The sequence below is a fragment of the Sander vitreus genome, chromosome 15, assembly GCF_031162955.1.
Source record: "Sander vitreus isolate 19-12246 chromosome 15, sanVit1, whole genome shotgun sequence".
NCBI lineage: Eukaryota > Metazoa > Chordata > Actinopteri > Perciformes > Percidae > Sander > Sander vitreus.
The window spans coordinates 20,473,406-20,483,164 of record NC_135869.1 but is presented as its reverse complement, the minus strand read 5'-3'; the positions used below and the strand labels follow the sequence as shown (position 1 = coordinate 20,483,164).

General features: G+C 42.1%; 1 protein-coding gene across 1 annotated transcript; it reads right to left on the bottom strand.

The window, feature by feature from the left end:
- Positions 1–511: 511 nt before the first annotated feature.
- On the bottom strand, positions 512–9,279 carry LOC144530809 (voltage-dependent calcium channel gamma-1 subunit-like). The gene is made up of 4 exons (XM_078270557.1): positions 9,039–9,279; positions 2,491–2,565; positions 1,069–1,206; positions 512–744 (listed from the first exon to the last, which is right to left on the bottom strand). Exons 1-4 carry the CDS (start codon positions 9,277–9,279, stop codon positions 512–514), a joined length of 687 nt encoding a protein of 228 aa, XP_078126683.1.
- Between the last annotated feature and the right edge of the window lie 480 nt (positions 9,280–9,759).

The following is a 9,759-nucleotide window of genomic DNA, read 5'->3' as shown; positions in this document are numbered from 1 at the left end:
CAAGCAGGGCCCACTTGGTGTGTGGGTGTGTTCAGGTGCTTGTGGAAAGCTCCAACATCTGCATTTATGAGGTATGTTGTCACAACATGGGCCTTGTAAAAAAAAATGATCATGTTAGTTTAGTAAGGCTCAGTAGTTTTGCTAGGCAGATGCCTCTTAAGTCTCAGATGTTACTTGGACATTCCTCAGCTCTTAAAATCACCAACAAGGAAGAATTCCTGCTTCTAACTGTTTTACCCTGTGAAGATAACGATAACGTGAACTTCATTGTTTTTGCTGTGGCTAATTATCTATCACAAGTCTCTCCGAGTTGATTTTAATATTTTACTGACATAAACTCAAAATCAATGGACATGGAAGGTGGGGACACACCTTTTGATGCTTTGGAAAATAGCTTGCAATAATGATAAATATGTGGGATAGGATATGTAGTTAAAGGGCAAATGATGCAAAACCACTTGTATTGTTTGTCATTTTAACCAGGCTTTCAGACTTTGCTGATCACCTGTGGCTAATCTAAGGTGTCAGGCTCAGCATCCATGCAGGTCTCCCAGGGGTTACGTGGCATGCGGGGCATGGAGATGAGGAGCAGGGCCACTCCACTGAGGATGAGCAGGGTGAAGGCGGCACAGGCGCAGGTAAAGGACCAGGAGTAGTAGTATTCAATCCAGATGGTCTCATCACTGGCGATCATGCGCTTGACAGACTGGCGCATTACCTCGACAGAAATGACGATGCAAAGGCCTGCATGCCAAAATAGAAAGAATTGGTTGCTATGACTGTAAAAGCAGATGCTTCACTTGCATTCATGGTCATTTTGTTGTCATTACTGTTTAATCAAATGCTGTTACAAAAGCTATGTCAACTTCTCAGCACTTATTGCCACCTCCAAATGATTTAGAAAATCTGTGTCAACTCGTTTTAATTAGCAGCCTAAATCATATTCATTGCCAAAAGAAAAGGTGTGCACAACGATGACACTGACACACCTCACTTCAGCTGTAACACAAGAGACAAGAGTAGCAGACAGAGCCTGTTTTGTGATTCAAACTATTTGCCACGTCTGACCTGCAAAGCCAAAGAACATCCCGGCGGGCCGCAGCAGGTAGTCCCGTCCCTTTCCGAAAGAGAAGATGACACAGAGGGTGCCCAGGAGCAAGAGGAACAGACTAAAGATGGTGATGGCTGCTGCTGAAATATTGTACTCTGAGACAGTAAAAGGAAACAAAAAGGGAGAGATATGACACAAAGAAAAACAGTCAGGCGGCAAGAGTGAATAGGAGATGGAGGAAAGAGAGACAGCAAAGTGGTAGTGATAACGTATTGAGAGAGTGGTATGGGAGCAGAGGGTGAGTTTGCAGTCTCGTTTACATAATAATTGTTTCAATATTACACTCAAGCGAGTTATGACACAAACAATTAGCCTTTAAATTAGCCTCACTTTAAAAACAACAGTTATTTATTCAAACTGGCAATAATGTCAGATAAGATGCTGCCGGCTTATAACAAGATGATTAGAGCATCTCTCTCTCTCTCTTTCTCTCTCTCTCTCTCTCCCTGCCTGCCTGCTCTCCTATCTGCTTTCAGATGAAGATAATCTAGTCTTTCATTCTGTATAACACTCCAACTGTGATAGAAATGATCCTTGGAGCATCCTTTTCCATGTCAGCACCCTGACTGTGGAGTAACACTGAGTGTAAAATAACCTTACACTTAATCGCTCTTTGCTCTTTATTTTTTATTTATATCTTTATTTATTCTTTATTTTTAACTTAATACATACTGTGTAAATATACTTATACTTATATTGTTTGTACCTATACTTATATTGTTTAATATTCCATCTAAAGAATGTGTGACGTGCACCAACAACACCAAAACAAATTCCTTGTATGTGTTAAAAAACGTACTTGGCAATAAAACCCTTTCTTTGAGGACTGTCGGTCTGTATGAGTGCACACGTGAGTCATTTTATGCATTTCACATGTACATGTTTTTGCTCAACCCTGGCCAGTTTTTTTATGTCCCGTCCATCAGATTTTCAGGCTGCTCAAATGTAATCATTTATTTCTAGTATTTTATTATATGTAATACTCTCTGCTGGTACAATAAAGCTCTATACCCATTTCACACTGTTAATTTTATTCTTTCATCTTTTACATAATGTTTTGCACCTGCTTTTGATTCTCACATTTACATTTGTAATTCATTTATTCTCTAAGTAAAGTTTTTCTAAATACTCATACTAAATGCTCTTCTTATATCTTCACACCATGTTGTGTTTATATATGTAATTACAGTTTAAAAAAGTGACTATTGAATTAATGTAAAGGAATACGTTTCGATATCTGAGCATATATCCACATAGAAAATGCTGGGTTCCCTGATTCACTGTACACATTTATTTACACAGAAAGTTGGGACTGTAAAAAAAAACTAAAACAGATCTGTTGTAACATGTATTCTGAGTGGCAGTGAGGAGGCACCCACCTTTCTGGGTCTTCACTTCAAAAACTTCAGCTTCTTCCCCCGAGGTAAAGTGTTTGAAGTAGGAACAGTTTTGTGCTGCAGAGTAGACAGGGAAAGAAAGAACAAGGTGTGAGAGAGAGGGAGATAGATAGAGAGGGGGGGAGACAGAGAGAGAGAGAGAGAGAGAGAGAGAGAGAGAGAGAGAGAGAGAGAGAGAGAGAGAGAGAGAGAGATATGTATGTAGCTGTGTGTCTGCAATATCAATCAATGTAAATGGGAAATCTCTCAGTGGATCCCATTAAAAAAGCTAACACACACACACACACACACACACACAAAACACATTAAGGTAACACACAGTTGTAGTTGCCATTGTACTTTCTCACTTTTTTAGATCGGTAAAGAATCAACATGCACAACTGTTGCAGTACATTCCTCTTTGGCTGTTTCATCCGATGCACGTTCCACTCCGCAAATCACAGATGTGTTATTGTGACTTGCTGTTATCCTAAAATAAAAAGTCATACACTCAAGTCCTTCACTGTTCACCATGTTGGCTGTGTATGCAGTCTACACAGGAATGACACATTTCTGCACTTTGGTTGCCCAAACTCTCGACCACAATCTTCAACATATAGGAAAACGATTCCTGGGTGCAGTCATTGCCCAGACATCCATCTATCTATTTGCTCTCTCTAAGGGCAGCTGGGCTGTGAGAGGGAGGGGTGGAGTGGACGTAAAGGCCAAGTCAGTGTTCCCTATTTCCTCCACTCACCATCCTTTCTTGCTGAGATTAAACCCATAAAGCAGACAGGTGCTCTCTCTGTCTACACAGAGATGGACAATTTGTGTGTATGTATGTGTGTGTGTGTGTGTGTGTGTGTGTGTGTGTGTGTGTGTGTGTGTGTGTGTGTGTGTGTGTGTGTGTGTTGGTGTCTGTGTGTACCAGGCAACCGAGGAGGAGCTGTTACCCAGGATGTTACCCAGGATGAGAAAAAATCATTAAAGACGTAACCTAGCAACAGGCTGCTGCTGGTCTTGGCTAGTCCTATCTATTTACCAATGTAAAGGCATATCAAGAGGAGTGTGTGCATGTGCATGTGTGTTTGCATGTGTGTGTGCATGTGTGTGTGTGTGTGTGTGTGTGTGTGTGTGTGTGTGTGTGTGTGTGTGTGTGTGTGTGTGTGTGTTTGTGTGAGGGGATGGACAGGCTGGGGAGAATCGGAGCAGCGTGGATCTGCAAATATTATTGTAATTAGTCTTCTCTCATTCGCTGTCTTTACCTCTGAGGCTAAACTAATCTAATCTAATATGTGTTTGGGCGTAGATATAAGATTTACTCCAGTTCCAATGAAACTATTATCTCTTCACTACATAAATACAAGAGAACCCTTTGGTTTATACAAAGGAAGCTTCAAAAGCCTGAGCATCTTTATCTGCGTGATCCCGGTGAATTAAGAAGGATAGGAAAGAAAATTAAAGTTAGGATAGTGACACATTTTTTTAAGTTGAGTAATTAACTATTGTTAAGCCCCACCTCCCACTTAATTACTGTCGCTACGCCTGTCAAGCTTTTCATTCTAGCATGGCACTTATGCAGTTTACAATAATAACAGCGGATTACCTCAAATTTCTGAGTAATAATCGAGAAATCCAAAGCTTGACGGAGCTGCAATTCCTAGTTACGGTTGCTATGATATGGGCTAAATGTGTTGTGATGGTGATTTTGCTAAATGTTGTCCAACCATGTCATCAGCTACATTGGTAAAACTGTTCTAGTATTACAATATGCGATTTGTGTTTATGTGATTTTGCAATTTTAATTCATTCCAAAATGGCAAATAGCTTTTATAACACAGACGGCAAATATGGTTCCAAACTCATAAACCAAAAATCAACCCAATGCCAGGAAAAGCTTAAGACTTCTTCAAAATGGGCAGTCAGGAGAACACATATCTTCTTACTTCAGTACTTTATCTTGGTGCTAAAACAGATATAAGAAAGGAAGAGCAGTTTCTCAGGTGTGATTCATCCAAGTGATTTAACCACTTTGCTACTTTCTTGTCACTGGCTGCCTCAGTATGCTAGGCCAAAAAGTTGGAAAACTTTAACTTTTGTTGCCAAGTTCTATTATACTGGTGGACTTTACTGTTACTGTTTGCTAAAAAACAAACAAGTGCAACTACTCACATTTTGTAATGAAAGTAAAACACACTGCCAGCAACTTTAGATGGTGAACATTTACTGAGGGGGAGAACATCTGGATGCGTATCATTGACCTTGCAGTCATGCTAATAGGGAGATTTAGTTCCAGTGGGTGAGAGTGATTAGAGCGAGGCATCGCTTGTCATTTTAGTTTTGCCTCGTTCCACTAAACTCTGCTACCACCTTCCTCTCTTTGACATGCAGCTTCTCCTTTACCCTTGCCTTCCTTTCCCCTGTTATTACTGTAAACCTGTCTCTATCTTCCACCTCAACTCTGTCTTTCATTCCTCTTTAAGTTTAGTATTGATGTGGTTTTCCTTTATCGTTTTACTGTTGGTTTCTAGGATGGTATTTCCATGTTTTTAACTATGACAATTCACATTTGGTCTTGAAAATAGCTTCTATATCTTTTGCAGGAGCGTTACAGAATATGTTATTTTAGGAGATGGGGGGATAGAGGGGCTGTCCTTTTATAGCCACGCAGAATGGTGGACTAATTCTGGGTCAATGTGAAAAGGATGGGTGGTGGTGGTGGTGGTATTTGAATGGCTATTCCACTAGGAGGTCTGATAACTGGGACACAGCAGCACAGAAGAGTCCTCACGGCCCTTGTAAGTTTGTGCATGTATGAGTGAGTGTGTGTGTGTGTGTGTGTGTGTGTGTGTGTGTGTGTGTGTGTGTGTGTGTGTGTGTGTGTGTGTGTGTGTGTGTGTGTGTGTGTGTGGGTGGCCTGACCTTTATTGTGAAATTCAGAACATTAAAGTTTGTATGTCATCGTCATAGTCAACACAACTACATCTTATTCCGTTAGTGATGGTATGTCTGGATATGTATTTCCTTTTATATATCTCAAATGGGACTGATAGAAATTTTGAACCTGAAACTTGTTGCCACACCGCCGCAGTTTTGGCTCTGCACCCGAAGCTGGCAGACTAGACAGGGAAATTATTGCGCGTCTAGAAAGTGAAAATGGTGGCTCAAGGTGACAAGAGTGCTTTTGAGGGTATGAATTGGGGGCACCAGCATTGTGTCACTGAGAGAAGCAGAGGAGGAGGATGTTTTATTTGAAGGTGTAAGTGCTCGGGTGGCAATCTCTTTCCCTAGGACTAGAAAAGTTGACCTCTTGGAAGCTTTAAGACATCTCTGATGATAAACTCCTCTCCTTCTTCTTTGCGCACATATGTGTAGGAACACACGCTTCCACACAAAAGCATAATTTCCCATCCGAGCAGCAGGATGCGATCCACAAAGGGTTTGTTTGATTTTTACAACACTCAAGCTGTCATGCGTCATTTGTGGGAAGCTTATTCCAAAAGTCATTTGGGTTCAACGCTTCGCTGCCGTTGTTATGCAACCCTTTCACAAAAGCAGTTTAATTGTGCCTACATGAAAAGGTGTTTGTGCGCCTCTTGACGTCTAACTCCCCCCGTTTGGGAAAATGCAAATGTGTGTTATTAGGTCCAATCACCACCTGCTTGGGTATACTGTTCATCAAGGATGTAATCTGTTATGGTGCACTCAGGAAAAACTCAGGTATTTATTTATTTTACACCATTGTGCTTAGGTGCTAAACACTACGACACACATTTGATTGAGAAGCAGATAAAGTACCGCTGGTGTTGTGTTGTTAGCTACTCCATTAGGCTAAAAACTCAGTGGCCAGTTATGCAATTGTTGAGTGTATTTTGCACAAACTGTTGAGCCAAAATTATTGTAATATTTGTTCAACTACCCAATGGTATTGTAGGTTTAATACTGCATTATAAAATCAATGGAAACAGTCAATACTACTCCGTGTTGCAGACCTCGTTATGAGGTGTGTTAATGTAATGGTGTTGCCAGAGGATGGCTAGCTTGTTAAGTGCAAACACTGACTCCCTTAAAACACCTGTGAATCACATGTGAAACACTATTGTACATGTGAAATTGCACTCAAAATGTGAATCCAACCAGGCCTTCAGTTTTTCTCTGTGGTCATCTCTGCTGTCAAACTACATCAATGAGATTGAACTGGGTGGCGGGTAGAAAAAGCACCTGTTGAGAAGAAACCTGTAGACGCCTTTTCTTGGCCACTGGAGAAGGACAATCAGATGGTCATTGAAACTCACTTTCTCAAGATGGAAACTGGCCAATCAGTTTCTCACCCAAGGTCATCCACACGTTACATACAAAGACAGCACAGAGGACTAGGATTAGGGACACACCACCACACTCGCAGATCCATTTCTTACAGCACCTGGGCCACAAATGGGGATAGAGGGGCTTGTATAACACAAACTCTTGAGCCTGACGTGGGAGCAAATGGCAGAGCTGTGAAGCCACGCACCAAATCCCTAGTCCTTTTCAGGGAATATGAGAGAATGACTCATTTTCCCTCATAAGCCTAGTTGGGAATGTAACCAAGGGGGTCTCTATTAAAACAGCTGATATTATGCTGCTGCACACTCTGGCAGGTGGCAGCCGACTGAGGGCTGAACTTCCTTCGCTGCTAGAAGCAAGACAGGTGAGCCGCCGACAAGTTCAGTCTGTCAGATGGCTTCTCTCTTGTGATTCCTATCCATTCCAGATTGCGTTGAGTATCGCAGAAGCAGTTGGGATTCTGCACACAGATATTCTGACACTGTTTAAATGCTGCTGTAGGTTGTGGGGGTTATAACTGGATCGTTCATCATATTTAAGTACATATCACACATTCCACAGGTGACTTGTCCATGGGGGAAAATCTCCAACTACTGCTCTTGACAGATATATCTCCATTTTACACCAAGAAGGTGGAGGCCCTCAGTGTGTCACATTTCTTGTCTGTCAGACTCTCTGTTTACCTGCCCTCTCTTTCAGGTCTTAGTACAGTATCACCTCCCCTCACTTGAAAGCCCCCCACTCTCAATGCATACTATAAAAGTAAAAAATAAAATTGATCCCCCTTTCCCCGTCAACAGAGGCATCCCTGCCTCCATCCGCCCACAGAGACTTTTGTTTTCTTTCCCAATCCCCTTCCTCCCTCCCGAGTCTCCCAGGTGTACTCTAACTCGTGAGCTGGAGTGAAAGCCACACTTCATTAAGGCCTGTACTGATCCTGAGGTGCTGGAGTCGGAGGCTAAGTCAATGATAGAGTCAGAGTGAAATTTCTCTGTTAGGCTGCAAGGCACGCGCACACAGCTATAGGCCAGCTAGATGCTCTTTATCCCAGTGCTCGCTCTGTTCAAACAGGGCTTGTAATTAAAGCTACAAGGCTATTTTGGAGAAGCATATCTTTGAATACTAGAAAGAATGCTTTTGACTTGGGTTTTTTTTACTGTAATGTTCACTTCCATTAGGTAAGAGTTTGCCAATGGGTAAATTTAAACATTGATCAAACCAAGGTTTATCAGTGGCATCAGAAAATACTGCTTGAATTAGGTGCATTCCCTAAAACTGCTCTCTAGACAATCTTGCATCTGGTTTGATCAAAGCCAATCTCAGATCTGCTGTGACACTGGGAGCCAGACAAGAGATGTTGAAGTTAAATAGCATCGATATTGAGTCGGAAAGTATGCTGTAACACTTCCTGTGAGGTAACATGGATTTCATTTCTCATCTCTCCCATGGAGAGTCCATCAGCCCAGACAGAACAGAGTCATGTTTTTGTCATGTTAACTGTGAAGTACAACAGCGATGCTCTTCCATCATGCACTTGACTTCACGTGAACACGTGTTTGGACTGAAACACAGGGTGGTAAGAAAGGCTGAGCACAATTGCTCTTATGTACAGACACTTCAACCTCAGACTGCAACCCTCTCTTTTCCCTCTTGACTTCCACTGAGACTATCCTCAAAATATATTTTGTAGGTGTAAATACTGTTTGCATTGTCTGATCCTGGATATACAGGGACTGTTGAAAATTGGTGAAAAAAGTGATGGCAAAACACCAGTACTATAGCTGAAATCCACATATGTCAAAGTCAAGGCTTAATTCTAACTGTGATACAAGTGAGTATATGAAAGCAAGCAGACAAACCACCATATTCAGCTGTTAAGTCAATTTTTTCTATTGTTTTTTTTGTCTTCTTTGACCTGCATGTTTACACAGATACATAAAGCAAAACTGCAATATTTATCATCCAGCTCCAATCCACTTTCCACCAAGTGTTTCTTTGTGTTTCTAAATCTAGCAAAATACAAACTCTTTGCCCTGACTATACATTCAGGATTATTTCAAGCCAGGTGAGCTGTTAGTCAGCACCAACGCAACAAATATAAATCTCATTTTACCTCTAAGTCAGAATATATTGTAAAATGTTTGTCACTTTGACATGAACCTCAACCCTTAGCACAACAAAAAAAAACATTAATTTACCAACAGTAAGAACAAAATATTCCGTACCTCCAGGTAAGCTGATGGGGCCGCAGCCTTTGCCCTGAGGGTCCTCCTCCACAATGAAGATACTTTTCTTGCAGAGCCTCCAGAGGCCAAAGTGGGCGGCCTCGCAGGTAGCGTTGAGCTTCTCTACCCGGGGGCTGAGCACGGCCCAGTGGTCAGTCACCACCGCTGCCATCATCGACGACATGCCCACCACAATCACCACGGACGTGATCTTGACCTTAGTCGCCTGCTCCTCAAACATGTTGCTGCTCGATGTGTGTGCAAAGTTGTGTGCATGCACGTGCCCGTGTTTGCACGCGTGTTGATGTGTTTGACACGATTAAGTAAAATGCTAGCGTGTATGTGTGTGTGTGTGTGTGTGTAGATGTGAGTGTGTGTGTGTGTGTGTGTGTGTGTGTGTGTGTGTGTGTGTGTGTGTGTGTGATCGTAAAGACTGCGTAGGACAGACAAGGTTGTCTTGTTTGTCTTCGGTTGCTTGACGTCCGTTGTTGACTCCAGATGTTCCACCGTCTTGTCTACAGCTTCACTACACTTCTGATGTCCCCCCTTGCTCTCCTGTCCACAGCTCTTTCTTTCTCTTTCTCTGCCTTGTGCCTGGTGGTTAATGAAAGGGGGCCAGATAACAGTGCCCTAGTTTCTACCTCTCTCCTCGCTTCCTCTCCCTCCCAAGTTGCCTTTGGTGAGCTAAGGCCATTCAGCAACGAGATGAAGAGGTACTGGG

Coding starts and splice junctions, on each gene's coding strand:
- LOC144530809 (XM_078270557.1), bottom strand. CDS start 9,279: ATGTTTGAGGAGCAGGCGACTAAGGTCAAGATCACGTCCGTGGTGATT. Junction 2,566..9,038: donor CCCCATCAGCTTACCTGGAG/GTACGGAATATT, acceptor TCTACTCTGCAG/CACAAAACTGTTCCTACTTC. Junction 745..1,068: donor GATGTTCTTTGGCTTTGCAG/GTCAGACGTGGC, acceptor TTTGGCATGCAG/GCCTTTGCATCGTCATTTCT.